General features: G+C 35.2%; 1 protein-coding gene across 1 annotated transcript in view; it reads right to left on the bottom strand.

Annotated features, from left to right (window-relative positions):
- Nucleotides 1–19,888, bottom strand: part of LOC120613179 (IQ domain-containing protein M-like) — a 144,442-nt gene extending 124,554 nt beyond the window's left edge. The window contains exon 1 of the mRNA XM_039875771.1: nucleotides 19,861–19,888. Coding sequence (XP_039731705.1) covers nucleotides 19,861–19,888 — 28 coding nt within the window. The remainder of the gene's footprint in view (nucleotides 1–19,860) is intronic.
- Between the last annotated feature and the right edge of the window lie 625 nt (nucleotides 19,889–20,513).

The following is a 20,513-nucleotide window of genomic DNA, read 5'->3' as shown; positions in this document are numbered from 1 at the left end:
ATATATATATGTATATATATATATATCTCCAGACATTTGTCAATGTCAATGTCTAATAGTATTAGTGCTGCCACTGAAAACCTTATTTGTCTCAAAACATCTCCTTTACAAGAACATTCTTGTGAAGGTGCAAATATAAATTTTAAGAGAACTGACAAAGAATTATTTGCATGTAATGAACTTAGTAGTGAAGTTAATATGACTTGCTTTGTGAATATGCCAGGCAGGGAACAGAGCCCCAATGTAAGAAATAGAGGTCTAGATGGGAAACCCCCCTTAGAGGCCATGACCACTTGTGCTAGGGCTATCAAACAGGGGACCACAGATAGGTACTTGTTTGAGAACTCTTTGTTATAGGATAGTAAAGAGATGGGGGCTCACACTAGAAAGTTAATCAATGTAGGTTCTTTCATTGATATTTGGACTTACTATTAAAAAAAGTTAGTTGACTTAAACAGTATGTTTAGTGGCTTTGCATAGCACTGATCTAAAGCACAATCTACAAATCATAAAAAAAGAACTAAACATAATAGAAAGGACTATAAAAGCAAGAAGATGATTACTAAATTAAAATTTTGTGTCTGTCAATTCTATTTAAGATCAAGCTGGCCTTAAATTATATGCATAACTGCATTCTTTATTCTCTCTTACCTCTGGCATACTAGACCTATGTATAATACTAACTAGGTAAATGAGGAAAAATCTCTTCATTCAGAAAACATAGATAAGATATTAACATTATTTTACAATGAAGTGGTTACACTAGGTCAGTGATTCTCAACTGAAGATGATTTTACCCACTAGGCAGCATTTGGCAATATCAAGAAATTTTTGATTGTCACAGCTAGGACCAGGTATATACTACTGAAATGTAGGGAGTAGAGTCCAGGGATACATGGTCAACATCCTGTGATGCACAGGACTGCCCATGCTATCCCACCCCACCCCAAACAAAGCATTATTCAGTCCAAAATGTCAAAAGTCCTGAAGCTGAGAAACCCTGTACTAGATGATCTCTAATGTCCCTTTCTTCTTTAACACTCTCCAATTCTTTATTTTGATGTTCACAGGAATTGTATTCATTTTAGTAATAATGACAAGTGGACAAAAGTGACATCTTTATCTAATGTCAATTTTTGCAGTGAAATATATTTAAGCTATGAAGAAAATAGGGAATACAATTTCAGTACAAATTCAAAAATTGAAATGGTTATAATGCTCAGAAAAGTTCCATAATGTTGATAATTTATTCTAATTAAATTTTTAAAAATTAACAAGAGGACAATTGCCAGAATCTTCTGCCTAAAAGGACTTATTTTTCTCTATCAGCTATTTGTTTAGTCCAGTTGTATAAGAAGTTAAGAAACATTCAAGAAATCTAGATTCAGCACCTCTGTCCTGATCTATTACAGAGCCTTAAGCGGGGTTCTGTATTCTGGATTTTTGTATGTTTGTTTTCACTGGAAAATAGAAATACCACTTGAAGGCTATAGCCAAGAATGTTTGGCACAAAAATAAAATCGTTTATTATATTTCTTGAGGCCTTTAAACTTTTCTGCAGTTAAAAAAAATTACTATTATGAAATCGGTTTTACTGACATTCTATGTGAGTACGCTGCAAATTCTTTAACTCTAAATAGAATGAATATTCTTTTTAGATATGTTTTATACTATATGGCAAATTTTCTTTTTTATTAAGTTAAAACACTAATTCAAAAGAATATATATATCTTATTGCATATAAAAATTATGCCCTGATGATTTCTAATGCTTGCTTGCTTAATGATATTATTGTGCCTATAAGATTCAGCAGAAGTCAGATTTGGGGCCACTCTGCTTTGGTGAAAGAAAAGACTGATTCTCACAAAAGATGTCAATTGTGTCCCTGAAATTACATCCTTCTATTTGATCTGTTCCAGCTTTCTCAGCTGGCACGTGCATACTTGGAAAAACTCAAGTTTCCAGGATGGTCTTTTGTCTTCGGCCCTGATATTCAGAAAGAAGTGATCTTGTCTCTGCACCTTCCACCATAGTTTCGTCGAGTGGCTCCAAAAGCACTTATTCCCGAATATTTGGATATCACTCTGAAGTACTCGTCAAAAGCAAAAGATCTTTTATGTTCATAGACATAAACAGATAGGGTTTTGTAATCCTCACATAAATATTAATGACTACATGGTAAGCATCAGAGGCAAAATGGGCAATCAGGATTATTATTTAAATTTAAACGTGCAGGATAGAAATCTCAAGGCCATCCGTAGAAATTGCAGACTAGATCTCAAAAGTCAATATGGATAACTGGAATGGTAACAGATATTTTCCAAATGTATGAGGATGAGTAATGAAATCAAAATAAAACAATACTGGCATACTTACAAAGCAAGTAACTTTATTTTGACTCATTGATAGAATATACGGTGGTAAGAGCAAAGTCTCTAAAGTCCCAGCTATGCCTATGATATACGTCAGTAACTTACTCTGTACATTTTGATTTCCTCATCTGTAAAACAGGATTTTAAAAGTACTGTACTTACCATAGGGAATATAGTAAATAATATTTTAATAACTATGTATGGTACTGGGGGATATTAGACTTATTGGGGGATCCCTTTGTAAATTAAATAAATGTCTAATCACTACACTATACCTGAAACTAACATAATATTGAATGTCAACTGTAATTTAATAAAAAAAAAAAATACGATACTAACTTTATATTAGTGTGAATATCGAATGAATCCGCACATTGTGTTTGTCTAGTGCCTGATACAGAACATACACTTAATATATATTGACTATTATTCAGGAAAATGATATAGAAATTATTCAGAGGTCTAGACCAGAGGTTGATCAACCCACAAGACAAATTCAGGTGACCGCCTGTTTTATAAACTACTTTCCTGAAACATAGCTATGACCCACTTATTTATGTATTGTCTAGGGCTGCTCTCGCCCTACAACAGCAAGACTGAGTCCTTGTGACAGAGACCCCGTGGCCTAAAAGTCTAAAATACTATCTAGACCTTCACTGTTTCTAAGAATCTGTTGCCCTGGGAACAAAGACAATAAGCTGATAATCAGAGAGAAGGAGAGCACTACTCGCCTCTGCTTATACATGTCGAAAGCTTTTTGCAAGTTATTCCCCTAAAGGGCTTTGATTTGAAAGAGAAAGTGGGGACCAGACTGCTGAAGGAGAGAGAACAAACACATCTTACAAGGTTAAGGGGAAAAAAGCTGTTCTTCTTCAAAACTGGGTTCTTGCGATTGAAAGCCACTGTCATCATGGTCGTTGTCTTTTTTAGGGATTTTAAATAAGATCATTTTGAAAGTGTTCTTAAGAGACAATACAGAGTTGTAGTTACAAGCACAAACACTGAAGTTAGGTTTCTTGGGTGCAAGTCCTGGTTCTGCCATTAACAGGCAGTGTGGACTTGACAAATTAATTAATCTCTATAGTAAGGATTAAATAAATTACAAAAAGCATCTCCTACTTAACATCAGTAAACTATTTCTAAAAACTAAATGTTGCATGCATAAATGTTCACCAGACCTCATTATTTTTAATCAGAAAATCCCTATGTGTGTCCCACCTCACACACCCCAGCCACTACTTACACATACCCACAAACCGCTATATCCTGACTCCACAGTAACCAGTTACCTTCCTTTCCTGTTCCATACTGATTTTTACATGGTGATTTTTTTTCTTAAAGGAACTACCACTACAATGCATATCTTTTAAAAATCTAAGTTCTTTTTATTCCTTCAGGCAGGCACATTTTCTAGGTCCCAGGTTTCATTTTCTAAATCTCTCAATTTACTTAAGGAGAAGAATATCAAGGAAAGGTATTATTAATTACAAGAGACAGGATTACTCCTTGCATATAACTAGAACGTGGGATTGTTTTGTCATTTATGCCAATCAATCTGAATTACCAAATTAAAACAATGTTATGATGGCAAAAGCTGATTTTAGAATTCTATTATAGCTTATTTTGAATAGAATCATGAAAGTAAAATAAACACATGAATATATATACTAATTCTGAATTATATACATCCTTAATTCATATGTGGTTATGTGAGTTTGACTGTCTTATACACAAAAAGGAAAGATCATATTTATTTTAAACGATAACTCAGAATATATCATGCAATAGCTCTTTATGTTGTAATCATTCACATATTCAGAAAAATATATCTTTTTGGAGACAAGCATATTTAAATTAAATGTCTACATTACAACTAGAGCATTTATAGCAAATACAAAGCTAAGTCATAAGTAATTAAAAGAAAATCTAAGTTTCTTGTTTCTGAGTTGTTTCAAACTCTGCTAAAGGGCTTTTATTTCTTTTCATTCCTCCAAATAATCTTTTGATGCATCTGCTGATAGATATAGCAAACTTATTTTATATTTCTAATTTCACTTCAGGCTTGACCATGATTTTTTTTTTTTTTTCTGTTTCTCTTGAATATTACTCTAGCTCACTGGTACTAATTCTTTGAACAATAATCCAATTATGCAATTCTCATTTTTTTTATGTGTAGAAAAATGTAATGGGATGTAATTTGTCTAACTGTATGCATTTACAAAACCTGACATTTCATAACATCTCTATAGCAGGGGTTACTCTGCTCCTCTTCAGAATAATAGTTTCCCTCTGTATTTGGTAGAAGCTCCTTTTCTTACAGGTGAGAAGTCTCTCACGTACATTCAAGATCAAAGGACATTGGATAAGACATACAAAAATACACAGGCCAACTTTCCAGGATGAAATGTAAGTGGTCCCATCTTTGTTGCCTGAATCACTCTTTCTCTGTCCTCTCTCTTTTCCATGAGATCAGGAGTATTGCCCATCAAATCTTACCTGGGTAGGCACCTTTTTCTTCAGCCCCGATTTCTATCAGTCAAGATAGGTAGTCAACAGTTGGCAGTAAGTATTTTAGCAACTCACTTGGATTAATCAAAATGCTGTTGTTTCCATTCTTACAGCTATTAGCAAGACACTTTCATATCTGAGCAGGGTTTTGTCTGCACCCTTCACTGTGAGAAACCCAGTGGTTCTGAAACATCTGGTCTTAAGAGCCTTTTATGCTCTTTAAAATTATCGCACATCCCAAAGACTTCTGTTTCTCTGGGTCATATCTATTGATATTTATCATACTAAAAATTAAAACTGAGAATATTTTAAAACACAATAAAACACAAGCATAAATTCCATTAGCCACCACAGCAATGGCATTGCCACTGTGCACTTTTAGAGAAAGATTACTAGAAACTTTAAAAATGCTCTCATACCTAAAGATTTTGACACTTCTTCCATCATGCACAAAAAGGGTCTTTTTTTTTTTTCAAGAAATCCTCAGGACTAAATATAAACACTAAAATTACTTTCTACATACACTCCTTTTCCTAATGTATCTTGAGGAATTACAGGCAAATTATGATGCTTGAAAAATCCTAGTAAGGCTATAAACTAAAACACTTCCCTCATGAATAGCTACTTCCCAAAAGCTTAAAGGCCACCTGCAAGAATCTCTCCAAATCCAGCTCTAATTCAATTCGCTAATATCCATCAAGACAGACATTTCTGAAAATCCTCATCCATATTCCATGTGACAATCCTCTAACAAAGGCATCAACCATTGATCCTAAGTTTAGGCCTGCTCCCAATATTCCCATGTCTGGGGTAACAGTATATCCGGTGACGGTAGTTCCTTGGCCCACCACCTTCTCTTCCTACTCACTGCTTTTTCTTGCTATGTATGGGGCCTTGGAAACATTCATATGCATACTCCAACTCACAAAGCCAACTTTCATTTGCACCTCTCCAGACAATCACGCTGTGGTCACCCCTTGGACTTAGGGGTGCACATACCAGTAGCATAATCTGCCCTTAGGACACTCAAGGTGAAGATGACCATGTTGGCTCTGGGAGCAGGCTCCCGGTCATTTGGACAAGGAGCTCCAGGATAACCTAAGTGTAGTCTAGAGTAGAGGGCACAGGCTCTGGTTAGGCACACGCCCTGGTTCTGCAGCCTTCTCACCCTGTGGGAAGGGCCCACAGGAGAGGACCAGAGAGGAGTCCTGCAAACCTTGAGGCCCTAAGTCTGTGCCTGATTGCCCAGCTTCAAGAATACTCTTGCTAAAGAGCAGTGGTTCTGCTTCCATGCTTGGGATAGTGGTTGTACATATATATTGCACAAGGATCGTGAAAATCCTGGAGAAGTTCCCCCAAATTAACCAAAGCATCCTTAAAGCCCTGGTCACTTTTAAAGACCATATTTTGGTAATTATAGCTCTCAACCAACTAATTAGTGGACACTAGAACTTCTCAAAATTTCCTTCAGTTTTTCTGAGGTTCACTGAAAGGTTGCCCCATATATGTCCAAAAATTCATGTCATTGGAATCACCACTCTGATTCCAATGGATCAATTTCCACCACCCCAGAAGCCATGAAGAGAGGCTCTGCTCTTCATACTGTTATGTCATTGGAACACCAAGGTTCAAGACAAGGGCACTGACTGCAGATTCCTAATACTTTCAACCTTTGGGATCTAAGATTTATTCTGAGGTCCTTGTGGAACAGAATGACATCCTAGCCAATTCTGTGTCACATTTTGTCACCTGAGTCCCTAAACAGTTCTGTCTATGCCTCAAATTTCAACAACAACAAAAAAAGCTCTTGTATAGTTCCACAAATTTCTGGGTTACTCTTTTCTGACTACAAAGCTCAAACTCAACACCACACATTGAAATAGGGGAAGACATCATGCCACCAATCCATTCATTCAAACCGCTCATGTATCTTAGAAGACAAAATCTGTACACATGTTGGATGTACATAGATATAAGGTTCAAGGGATGACATAAATAAAAGACATGTGTTCTGTTACAAAGGTATTAATGAGCGCAGTTTGAAGCCTGGCTATTTAAATAATTTAACATGTGTTGACTAAAAATAAACAAAAACCTTTTCCAAATATATTAGAGATAAATAATAAAAGTCTAATATAATATGTAAGAGTTTGTAAGTGGACAAAATAATAAACTTTAGTGAGATAGTAAAATTTAAAAATATTTTAATATTTTTCCTGAGGAATTGGTTGTATAATGAAATGATAAAACTGCTAGATATACTGAGTAGATTCAATGCTTATATTTTCAGAATTTGAAAATGGTTCATGAAAATCTACTTTTTATTAAAACATTAAATTATTTTAAATGCAAAGATTTAGTTGATAGACATTATGTATGTTGTATTTCTTATTGTTAAAGTCAATATATTAAAAGTGGTACAAAAATAACAATGGCAACATCCAGACCAAGAAAACATATGTGCCTCAACATGTGAGTAAATACAAGAATCTTTTCTTTCTGTTGCAAAATGCATTAAGCACCTGTTTTCCACACAGCATATTTTACAAAAACAAAGTTTTCACTTTGGTTTTTCTTTTTACTTTGTAAAATAAAACAGTGACTTTACTACACCCAAAATAAAGATTAAAAAAAATTATGGTTTTTAAAATTGTGTGGCTATTTCATTTTTCACTTTTCTTGTATAGACACTGTTGAGGGATGTGATTTTTCGATGTGCACTTATGGTAATAGGCAAATTGTACAGCTTAACAGAAATTTTCCATTTTTCCTCTTCCTCATGGTCATTTAATCCATTTTAATCCATTTTCTTTTAATGGGCTCCACAAGTTCATGTAAAAGAAGTAGATCCAAAACGTTTATGGCCAGGACTTTTCTGGAATTTCTGTGCTGTTCTCCGTATGATGGCTTGACCTTTCTAATAATGAAAGTGGCCAACCTGTTAAAAGGTGACCAACTGCTGTAACCTATTTGTTATTTCACCATAAATGACACTGTTGAATTTTTGGCCCTAGTCAAAGGGCTAAAAGTTAATCAGTGTTGTAATTTAGTTTTCTCTGATTCAGAACTGGTGATTTATTGCTGATTACTGTACTTACCCTGACACACATTATATGAAATGGCTCTAGGTTTTAATTACCATATTGATTCCAATGTACTAACTATCAGGAATCATCCTATAAAGAACATTTAGTCTAGTACATCTAATGTAAAAGAGACTCAAAACTTTATTATATTTTCTTCTAATTAACTGGGGTTTTTTTTAATTGTAAATATGGGAAGGAGATGGGAGTCTTGCATAATTTGAATCAGAGAACTATCCAAAAGTGATTTAAATTGGTATCAGTAAGTTGTATGTCATTTTATGGTTGTATGCTAATGTATCTGTTTCATTCTTTTACTGTATTGAAAATATCAAATTTTGTCCTCCCCTACTGCAAAGAAGGATCTGCAAGATTTCTTTACATCCTAGCCAAGAATCAGGAGAGCGACAAAGAGTAAAGGTTCTAGAAGAGAAAATGGATGTTAGGGTATGGATACGAGAGAATTCATCTAGAGAGACAAGATTAAATAAAAAAAATGGCCAGGCTCCACTGGTAATATATGCCCATGGGGCTAGGAAGGCAGGTAGGTTAATTCCTTCATTCCTTTCTGCTCTCCTTAACAGTAGTGAGATCTATATCAACACCGAGGATGTCCTAGCCTCCTTGAGTCCCTCTCCATTTTTTACCTCACAGCATCTTCCCCGGTACATGTAATCTTGTCTCATGTAAGCATGTGCTTCTGAAGGTTTTGGCTACATGTGGGCCAGAGTGTTTGCAGGGGAAGTTTATATCCCTAGATTTATGGTGTCTAGAGCACAAAAATATGTAGAAAAGGAAGAAATTCTCTCCTTGTCACAGATTTTAAGCAATTTGGTAATGCTATGCCTTGGTATTATTTTCTTTGTGTTTCTTGATCTTGGGGTTCATTGAACTTGGTTCTATGAATTTATAGTTTTTATCAAAATTGGAAACATTTAGGCCATTGTTTCTGTGTCTCTTTTTATCACTGTCCAATTTTATTTGCATTATATTAGTTAAAGTTACCTTCAGCTCAGTGATGCTGTTTCTATCTTTTTTGGTGGCAAATTTTGGGTAGTGAGGAGGTTAGTCTTTTTTCTCTTTGTATTTCATCTTGGATAGTTTCTATTGCTATATCTTCAAGTCCACTAATCTTTTCTTTTGAAAATTCCAAATCATTCTTTATCTCTTATAGTATATTTTTTTCATTTCAGACTTATTATATTTTATGTACAGAAATCCAATTTGAATCTTTTTTATATTTTCTATCTACCTAGCAAGTTCAATCTTTATGTAGCTTCTTGAATATATGCAATATAGCTATAACTGTTTTTAACGTGTTTCTCTACCATTAATTTATCATCTGGGTCATTTCTGAATCAGTTTGATTAACTGACTTTTCTCTTTACTATGGGCTATATTTTCCTGCTGCTTCTTTGCATGCCTGGGATTTTTGATTGCATAAACAGGGATTGTGAAGTTTACCTTCTTGGCCCTAGTTGAAGGGCTAAAAATGGGTGCTGTATATATTTGTGTTCCTTTAAACAAACATAAGTTTTGTTTAAAATGCAGTAGAATTGCTGGGAAACTGACTCTTTAATGCATTCTTTTAAGTTTTGTTAGGCATCACTAGAATAAACTTTAATCTAGGACAGGAGTCAACAAATTATGGCCTGTAGGCCAAATACAGGACCCAGACTATTTTTGTATAATCCATGAGCTAAGAATACTTTTTTAATTTTTAAAAGGGTTGGAAAGGAAAAGAAGAAAAAGAAGGAGAAAAAGGAGGAGGAAAAGACAAAAATAAGAAGAAAAAGAAGAGGAGGGGGAATAGGAGAAGGAGAAAGAGGAGGGGAAGAGAGAAGAATCAACAGAAGCCCTATGTCATACACAAACTCTAAAATATTTACTATCTGACCTTTTATAGAAAAAGTTTGCCAATCTCTAGTCTAGGACTAATCTTGCCCCATTCTGGAGGCAATACCCTGATGAATTTACAAGAATTACAAGGCTTTCTCTGCTGGCTGGTAAGAACATAAACTATTCCTGTTCTGTACAATATGTGCAGGTTGTTTTCTCTTCTCCCCTTGGTTGTTTTTTTCCCTGGCCTCGACTAGTCCTATCACATGCATATTCTGGTACTACTCAGCTGAAAACTCAAGGGGGACCCACCACATATCTCTGGAGCTCTCTCTCAGTGCAGCGCTCTGTATTCTTGTGCTCTGTTTTATGAATTCTAGCCTTGTTGGCCTTCTCTGAATCTCAGCTACACTTCTCAACTCAAGGAGACTGCTGGACTCCCCTTGTCAGCACTGCAGCCAAGAAATGCTCTCCAGACAGGAAATTGGGTGTATTGTAGTTTTTTCATAGTTGTCTCATCCTATAGTCTCTCGAAATCACAGTCCTGCACTGCCTGATGTCCAATGTCTGAAAACCACTGTTTCATATGTTTTGTCTAGTTACTCCATTGTGGCTACAAGTGAAAGTCTCTATTATTCTCCTTCAAAACATTGATTCTCCTAGTTGAAGAATATTCAGAGATTGCAAGTCAAGTGCTAAAGAGAAAAGAGTAGCTACTATTTTATTCTTTGTAGCTACTTACTTGTGTGCTATTATTTTCTCAGTGCTATGAAGTCAAAAAACAAAAATCAATTGACTGATGATATCTGTAACTTTTATCTATAATGTCCAATTTTAAATTTCCTGTTTGTTAAAGTAGCATTAACATTCTCACTGAATTCTTTTATAAGTAAACATCATAAAATTTGATCTTAAAAAAAGTATTCTAATAAAATATTTTTTATATATTGGTGTTCTGTGAAAATTTGTAAGTAAAAAGAAGGTTCCAATGCAAAACAAATTTTTGAAAACTGTTGAAATAGAAATAATTTTAGTTTTGTGGAGTTAATACCTAAAAAGATCTCCAAAGACTCAAAGTAGCCAAGCCCAGGTCAAAGTTCACCAAATGGGTAAGAAACTCTAAATTCCAACACTAAAACAGAAATTACTGTAGCTTATTATCTTTCAAGTACAAATATCCTTATCTCTAGAACTGTTGTTTGGTTTAAAAATTCTTCATAGTATTTCTTCTGGCTACCCAATAGCTTATCATGTTTAATTACATGCAATACATGGTATTCTTTGACATGGTGTTTGAAAATATCTAGATATTCTTGATCTTCTGTAGGATTTCATGCATTTGGCCTCCTAGCCCAACTTTCACCATTTTTTTTCAAGATAGGCCTAGACCACTAAAGACTTAATCTTTACCAGAATTAACATTTGTCCCGTACTCTTCGTGGCCTTTCTGTCCACCAACAATGAAATGAACAGCATGCAATTACACACAGAGGTTGATTTACAGTGTCAATAAATTTGCTATCTCCAGGGAACTCCTGACTACAAAATTATTATCTAATTAAATTAAAGGGTGAAAGCACAAGAGCCTTCCTAATTCAGGTCACAATAAACCCAGCAAGGAACAGAGCAATGGCAGTCCATGAAATATCTCACCAGACCAAAAAATATATATATCCTTAGGTCCCTGGCTTCTCTTATTACATAACCCTACGGCCCTTAGTGCATTCTGGGCTTATAATTTTTACTTTCTTACTATGAAGATGTTATGTCCAAAACAATTCATCAAAACATGAATAATTAAATTTCCATATGAAAAGTTTATTCAAAATAGTTTTGCTGGCCGTCACTATAGAAGAGACATTTCTTCAGATATGGAAATTCTGAAAGCTCTGTTTTAAAATGTTAATTTAAAAACTCAAAATCTAAACCTTTAACTATGTACATTAATTTATATGCTTTATAGTCTCTAAGTATGAAGTATATTTACAAAGAAGCTTTGTTCTTGACTTGTTTTACAACAGAGATATTACAAAGATGCAGTACTGTTCTGATAAAAATCACAAACACAATTTTCATAAGGAAATACATGAAAATCTAATCAAGTATTAACAAAGGAGAGAAAAAATATAAAGTGAAGTAATGTATTTAAAAGAAGGACTTAAAATTATAAATTATTTAAAACTTAATACATGGAATAAACCTAATTCTTTGAGGAATTTTTATTTTAAAACTTTGCTACTACACTCTGATGAAGCAAAGCAATGGAAAGCCAAGGAAATTGCAGTACTACTATGCACATAATACAGATTTGCGTTAGTATTCACTAATAAAATTTAATATATATGTAGTGTATATATATATATATATACATATATGTATGTATGTATGTGTGTGTATATATACATACATATGTATATGTATGTATGTATATATACACATACATATATATACACAAATATATATATATATATATATATATATATATATCTCAGAATGATAAACAGTTTACTTGCTGAAAGCAGCCAAACAAATTTCTCCACAATATTTAGTTCTCAAAAATTTCTAGAGACATCAAGCAGAGGAAATTTTTGAAAATTAATCACAACATCTAACTCAGAACCTGTATCATTTATGGCCCTTAACAAATAAAAAATAAATAGAATAGAATGAATTTGCCAGTTGTGCTAGAAAAAAAAAATGGCAACATATTCTTTCATAGGGGTTATCACTAATAGTTACCTAGAACATCTTTATTATCAGGTGAGAATTTTCTGAAAAGCATGTATGAGTACACTACATTTTTGAAGGTGAACAGCTTCTAGCAATCAATTTTGTATAACAGGTTTAATGGCTCTATGTTTGTCTGTCTGCTCGTGATTTAAAAAGCATATAGCCCAATTCCAAGTATAACAGAGTATTTATAAATGCTCTTGAGAGGATTTGTCTGGCAATAATTTGTAACATCTTGAAAAAGAGAAATTATTGACTCAAGCAGTCTTCCTCAGGATCATCATAATCATAAACCACTCACGAGAAGTACCTAGATCAGTGCCTAGTAGAAAAGAGATATTCAATAAACGTAATTTCCACGCCCCCCTCCCTTGCTCCTTCCCTACCATACCCTGCACAGTAGTTTCCCTGTGGTGTTTCAGGAGCCTTAGCCAGAGACGGAGTAGGATGAGGGGGAGGTCAAGCAGACTGACCTTGTGTGTGAACAGTTCTATTTTTATCTGCCTTACACATTGGCAGCCGGTTAAGAGTTCGTTTGAATAAAAGGTTCTAATTCCACTACCAGGAGAAAAAGATATCATTCAGAAGTAAAATTCTGTCCCAGTATTCTCTTTTCAGGGTGATCTCATGTCCTCCTATAGCTCCTATTACCTTCCACACAATGAATGATGCCCGGATCTCTATTTCAACTCCTTCAGCTCCATTATTCCCAATATCCAATCAGTCACATGAATCATAAATAGGTCTACCTCCATTCCCAATCCACTCCACTCCTACAACCTCTGCTTTATTTCAGGTGAAGATTATTTTTTGTGTTGACAAGTAGAAGAGGATAGAGTAGAGTAGAGTTGAGTAGAGTAGAACAGAATAGAATAGAAGGGTCATTCCAGCAGTTATGAAGGTTAGTACCAAGGGCGGAAGTCCAAACAGGAGGTGATGAAGACTTAAATTTCAAAGTGGCAATGAGAGAGAAAGGGTGAATGTGAAAGAAAGACACTACACGGGAAGATCCAAAAGATTTGTTAACTGAGGGAAGAGAGAAAGCAAGGAGTCTATGTGACTTTAAAATTTCTAGGCTAAGTAACTTAGAAAATATCTGCAGAGAGGAGATTGCAGAATAAAGTCAAGTCATTAAAGAAGATGCAGAAGATGAAATGAGAAGAACCAGAACTTCACAGCAATAAAAATCAAAATAGCAATGCATATTATTATGAAGTACATAGTTTACAATTTATAATTATAGTATTAATAAAATTTTGTTAATAGTTACTATTTCTGCAAAAAAATGTAAAGGCCATTGAGGAATGATTAATAACATGAAATAATGTAGACATTAAAAAGACATAAAAACAGAGGAATGTTCACCAGATTTGCCAACAAGGATACCACCAGGGACTCAGACAGAGGAGTGGAAATGAAAGCAAGTCTACAAGAAACTGACAGCATGAATAGGTGGTCAGAAAGGTAGGCAATAATAAATTATAAAAAGTATGACAGAGAAAGGAAGATTGGGGAAGGAAGATATTAGGATAAGATTCTTGTTTAAAGGGATTATGAGTCATGTAAATTTTACATTTCAGAATAGAAAAGAACCATCCATTTTGTAAAGCAGAAAAATTTGCCTTCAGTGTTTCCTTTATAAACAAGTCACAATAGAAGACAGCAAGCTCCCATATCCAAGGAGATATTTAGAGAAATTTGCACTAATGTGACACAACCATATTCCAGCTACTTGGGGCTTTTGGATATCTGTTTCTGAGTCACTAGCCAAGAGGGCAAAGGCAGGGAATTACAATGATATCTACCACCTTACTAAACAACACATATAATGTCACAAGTCTGCTACCTTTCAAGATAATGTTTTCTTTCATACTTTCAACTTAACATTTTAACATCTTTTTCAAAAAAAAATAAATTCTATATGAAGTTATTTGATGACATCAAATATTTAGAATATGGCATCCATCAAATAATCTATATTAAGTCAAATGTTAGCACAAACTTTAATCACCAAAATGGCCAAATGACTGACAGCATATCTGATGTTCAACATTTATGAAGTTATCTCCTAAAAGAATTTACACTCTAAAAATCAGCAAAAGTCTAAATGAAATTAGAACAAAGGGTAATAATCCCAAACACATGCAGTTTACCAACTCGGCCTCACCATTTCATAAATAGAGGGTGCTTGAAACCTGTCCTTTGGTTCATAATAATAGCCTGCCAAGAGCTTCTAAAGCAAGTAGGAAGGAGTGGGAGAGTGAATTTGTGATCTGAGGAGGAGATACTGTATATTTGGAAAATTCCATTTAAATAACCCAGTTGTAACAAATCCCCTTCCCGGTTCCCCATTTTAGGAGACTAAAAAGCAGTAATTAGAATGGGTGGGCTGAGAAAGTCAACTAAACACAGATTGACAGATAGGCCTACAAGAAGAGGCATCCCATGAACTTCATTATTCCAACAATAATGTCTCCATTTACATAGCAAAGTGGGTATATTATGTTCAGCAAAGCTTTTCAATAAGCAGAAACATGCTGCTAAAAGAATAGACCGCTACCACAAAGAACTTCTAATTTAAAGATACAAAAACCAGTATGGCAATTATTTCTATAATCCCCACAGAAAACAGTGAAATAGTTTTTTCATGAGCCTTGCAAATCACAACCATAATGACTTAACATGTATAGTCCTATATGCATCAACTGTTTCTCAGAAGAAGGCCAGGAACTTGGAAATACAAGTTCTTACATTAGAACTAAAGAAAACTGGACATGGAATAGCTTTATACCAAAGTAAAATTCCTTAGAAATTCTAAAAGCAGATCTCAAGGAGTAACCATATGTATCCCCGCATCTTGTTATACTGTTCATATGGTTATTCTTAGAATTGTCTTGCCCGTTCCACATCCATACAATGATCAAAGAAACTCAGTGATTGAGAATGATCATTGTAACATAACAAACAGAGACTCATGGACACGGACAGTGGATTAGTGGTTACCAGAAGGAAGGGGGGTGGGAGGGAGGTAGATAGGGGTAAAGGGGGTCAAATATTTGGTGACAGAAAGAAATCTAATTTTGGGTGATGAACACACTATATATATATATGTGTGTGTGTGGATATGTATACATATGACATACTGTTGAATTGCACACTTGAAACTTATTTGATTTTATTAATGTCATCCAGATAATTTTTAATATGTGTGTGTATATTTTATTTGTTTTTTTTTTCTTTCTGATTCTGAACTGAAGAGAATTCTCAAAAGAAAATTTTTCTCTCTATAAACAGTCACTGAATAAGGTTAACACTGCCTATGTAACTGCACTATTTCCAACCAATTTGTAACACATACCCTTAATAAATCAAAAAGTTCGGATGTACTGTCTGAAGCCAAAAATGTAGGCATGGGTACCTTGCAATTAAGCATGCGCCTTTGATGGGTGTTAGTTTTCTCATATGTCAAACAGACAGATTGAACCAGACAGGTTCAAATCCTGGCTCCACTACTTAATTTTCATAAACTTGAACAAATGACTTAACTTCTCTATGCCTCATTTCCCTCAACTGTAAAATGAAGAATGATAATAGTACCTACCTCATGAAATGAATTAATACATGAAAGCAGCTAAAACTGTACCTGTCTGGTAGTAATTGCTCAATAAATGTTCTCTATGGTGATCAAGAGAACACTTGAAAATTCCTCCCAGCTCCCAGACCTGTGATTGCATGAAAAATATATGCCACATGTGCCATGTTGGCTTCACTTAAGAATTAAATATTAGAATCAAAAAGAAAATAATTTTGATGAAATATCACTTTCTAAATATTTGGTGCCATTCTATGGAAAAGACTAAACAAATTAGAGTGTCTATAACGTATTTTTAATCAGTACCTTCTGATCATAATTATACTCTTAAAATCAAATATTATTTCCATCAGAAAAAAAAAGTACTCAGAGCCATATATGAGGTTTCTTTTTCTTCCTCACCACTCTACTCTTTGTGATTTCTATCTGTTTTCTGAGTGTCCATAACTGTGGATTACCAGAGTGATTTAAAAGAGTATAAAATGGTAGGTTCTATAAATGGTTATTAATGAAGAGGTCTTCATTAAGAATGTCTATAAAGGAATTAAGGTAAAGCACCTATAAGGGCCCCAGCACTTTTAGGGGGAAAAAAAACAGTTTTTATGCATTTCAAATTAACTCACATTAATATGCAATAATAAGTATCTATGAAAAAATTAAGCCAGTTCTAGAAACCACAGATACATAAATAAATAGTCTCTTCCCTCAAGAGGCTTATAGTTTAGTGAGAAGACAGTCACATAAACCAACAATTACAATAAAGTGACGAGAGGTATTAGAAGTATGTAGGAGTACCGTGGGGACATGAAAGAAAGAGAACCAATGTCTGCCTGGACGTGCCAGGCAAAAAATTCACAAAAGAAAAATAATAGAAAAGAGAATTTCTCACCCTGGGAAAGATGAGAGGGCATTCCAGAAAAAGGGAAAGGTATCTGCCCAAACCTGGAGGCATGAAAGAGCACTGCCTGTTTGACATACTACGGAGACTGGTATTGCTAAAGGGTGAAATTTAGATGGAGAATCAGAGCTGGGAGAGAAAACTGATGTGGTTTGTGCGAAACAGATCAATCATGCCTGGCTACAAAATTCAGACTTTATTCTTCTACAGGTGATACACAAAGAACTATGATAAAGGACCAATACTAAACGATTTCAAGTTTGGAAAGGTCACTGTAGCCACAAAACAAGCCTGGATTAGAGGACAGGCAGAGTAAGAACCCCAGGCTGGAGGTGATGAGTGCCTAAAATAAAGCAGTAGTCACAGGAAATAGAAATGAGGGAATGCTTCAACACTTATTTAGGAACATAAATTTACAAAATTTGGTAATTTGATGTAGATCTGAGAAAGAGGCAGGAAACAAGAATAATGCCAAAGTTTCTATCTTGATTAAACCAGGTGAAAGTGCAGGGCAGGAAGAGGAAGTATATGACTCTGGGTTAGGACACGTGAGGTGTCTGTAGAATTTCCAGGTGCAGATGTTGAATCTGCAGGTCAGCAGTGAGATTTGGACTAAAGATAGAGATCTGGATGTGAAAAGACCCCCCCCCAAAAAAAAAATGAGTTTGCCCAGCTAGAATGCAGATGATATGAAAAGGGACCAAGGAGTCAGTCATATAAGTGGTGAGCAGAGGCAGCAGAGTTCTTAAGGAGAGGCTGGAAGTCACAGAGACCATGGCAAGGAGGAGTGAGTGGTCATGGATTTGATAACTAAAGAGTCATTAGTGAGTCTGAAGAAAGTAGGGAGAGGTAGAAGCTGGGTTTCACAGAATGAGGATCAAATAGGAAGTGAGCAAGTAAGTGAGAGTAAGCAGACCCAGCTCTCTGTGACTAACACATGCAGCTTATTTTATACAAATTGCAAATACACAGCGACACTTTCAGCCCACTTGTTAAAACTATGCTGGTCCTAAGTAGATGTTTAAGGTAAGCTACTATGTATGTGATGTGACATTAAAGATGACAGGAAGCTCCCTATTTCCCTGCAAAGACCTTTCCATCAATTGACTAATGCCTGAAAATCTGACAGAAGACAAAGTCTTTCATAGAATAATTATAAACCAACTCAAAATGTAAATTCCTCTATTAGATGTAAAACAGACAAATTCAATTTTATCTGAAAATTACCCTACCTGACTCTCTGAGAAGAGATTTGGGCAGAGCAAGGTGTCAGGAAGAATCTCAGAGAGTAGACAGAAAGAAGGGCCTGAAAGTATTGAGAACAAATTTTACCTGGTCCAAAATTATATTTAGTGCTGCTCCCATCTTCCATGGTGTTAGAAGTCATATTGTCATACACACAAGGAGTCAGATTCTAACCATTGGGAGAAGAATTATCTCCTCTGGTTGCAGAAGGAGAGAATTACCCTGATTAATAATTTTGCATTGTCTAAATGCTAGGTAGCTTTAAATAAAAAGTCTACCCTTATTCCCCAACCCACATAATCATTTTCAGCTTCTATCTAATCATCTTGACACTTCATTTGGTTTTAAGGGTTTTTTTAAAATATATCTTTAGCATTAGCTAATTTTTTAATTGCCAAGAAACGTTCTTAAAATCTATTATGGGTATTATCATATAGAACTATTAAGCTTGAACATATATATTAACTTTCAGATATTTCTGAAACCTGTCATAGTCTTAACTTTTTAAAATACTCTACTACTTTCATGAGCCTTCTAAAAAAACCACTTATCAGAGCCATTTAGAAAGAAATATGACATTAAGAGGAGGTAAAAATTTTCCATACATTATACTATGATTTAGTAGTGCTCTCCCATTAAGTCTAAATCGGTCTTCCAACCAGTGTGAAATAATTGTGATTTATTTGAGCAGGATGGTAAAAGTCTATTAAAACAATAACTTGAAAATAGTCTTCATAGGTAACTTGGCACTCATCAAAGAGATTAAAACAGGAAATTCACAGAAAGCTGTGTGACTATCTGTATCAGGAAATAAGCAACCAAAGCTATCTAATTCTTCAGTCACAGAGAAGTCCACTCTCCGCGGGCCTTTAAGAACTAGGGGAATCTTGGAAGCAGATCATTGGAAGTGGATGTCTCAAAGCCTATGCCTAGTGCAGATCATGAACCGTCATCATAGACCAGCTCTGCATTTAAAAAATGAAATGTTATGGTTGGACAAGGAAAATGAAAAGAACAGCTTTAAATTCTTTAAAATAATATACAGCAAAGTTGCTTACAACACAGCTTGCTGGTAAACAGATTTAGACATTCTGAAGATTAAACTGATGTCCCCCAAATCATCACAGACACATTAATTAAAGCCCAGGAAGACACAAGCTGTAAGGAGAAATTTCACTCTCTCACAGCTCTTCACACTCTCTCACAGCTCTTCACAAGGTAAAGTTATGTTCGGTACTTGAATCCAGCAATGACTTCCATCAGAGGTCCTCCTTTTCTATTGCTGTACACCTACCTTATGATCAAACTTCTCAAAGGAGAGTTCTATCCTCACTGTCTACTTTTTTTTCAGCCCAAAGACATTCTTCAATTCACTGCCTCAACAACCCATGAAACTACTCTAGTTAAGATAGCCAATAATCTTCCAGTTACTAAATCCAACTCTATTTTTAGTCTTCACTTTTCCCGGCCTTCTGCAACATTTTCTGTTCGATGGTATTACTGCTGACTGTCTCCTCCATTGCTCTTCTGAAACCCCGTAATTCCCTCTTCTCCTCCCTCTCTGACCATATTCCCTCATACTTCCTAACTGACCTCCACCTCTTCTCCTAGCAATGTCCATGTTTACGCATTGGCCCTCTTCTCCATTCACACCATCCTCTCTCCTTTTATGGTCTCAGCTACCATCTACAAGCCCATGAGTTTTAAATCTTCATCTCCAGCCCCAGTCTCTACCAAGATCCAGACAAATGTCAACCTTTATGTTTCACAGGTTCTTTTTACATTCCATGACAAAAATTCATTTTAGTTTTGCCCTACCCCCATTTCATTTTAAAAACTATTCTAATTTCCTTATTTCAATTAATACTCCAATGTTAATGATACTCCAAATGTAAAAACCTTGGCATTTCTGTGCTTCCTCCTTTTCTCTCACCCCTGACAGCCTGATGAGTCACCAAAACTTATTAGTTCTATCACAGAAATGCTTCACAAGAAGAACTTCTCTCCTCTGCCTTAGACCAACCACTCTTTATCTGTCAAATAGATTGATGAATTAACATCTTCCAGCCAGCAATTTCTCCCCACCCTGCGAGCATTCTCATAACCAATCCTAAAAGCAACTGCTGATCCTGTCACTCCCCAAGGTAAGAACCTCCATGGCTCCACCTCAACTGCCTTCAGATGAAACTTCTTAAACAGGCATACAAGACCTTCAGTCTGGCCCCAACCTACTCTCCGGTCTTAAC

Source organism: Pteropus medius, unplaced genomic scaffold, assembly GCF_902729225.1.
Source record: "Pteropus medius unplaced genomic scaffold, Ma_sr-lr_union100, whole genome shotgun sequence".
Taxonomy (NCBI): domain Eukaryota; kingdom Metazoa; phylum Chordata; class Mammalia; order Chiroptera; family Pteropodidae; genus Pteropus; species Pteropus medius.
Note: the sequence above shows the minus strand (reverse complement) of the source record. Positions and strands in the feature narration are given on the sequence as shown.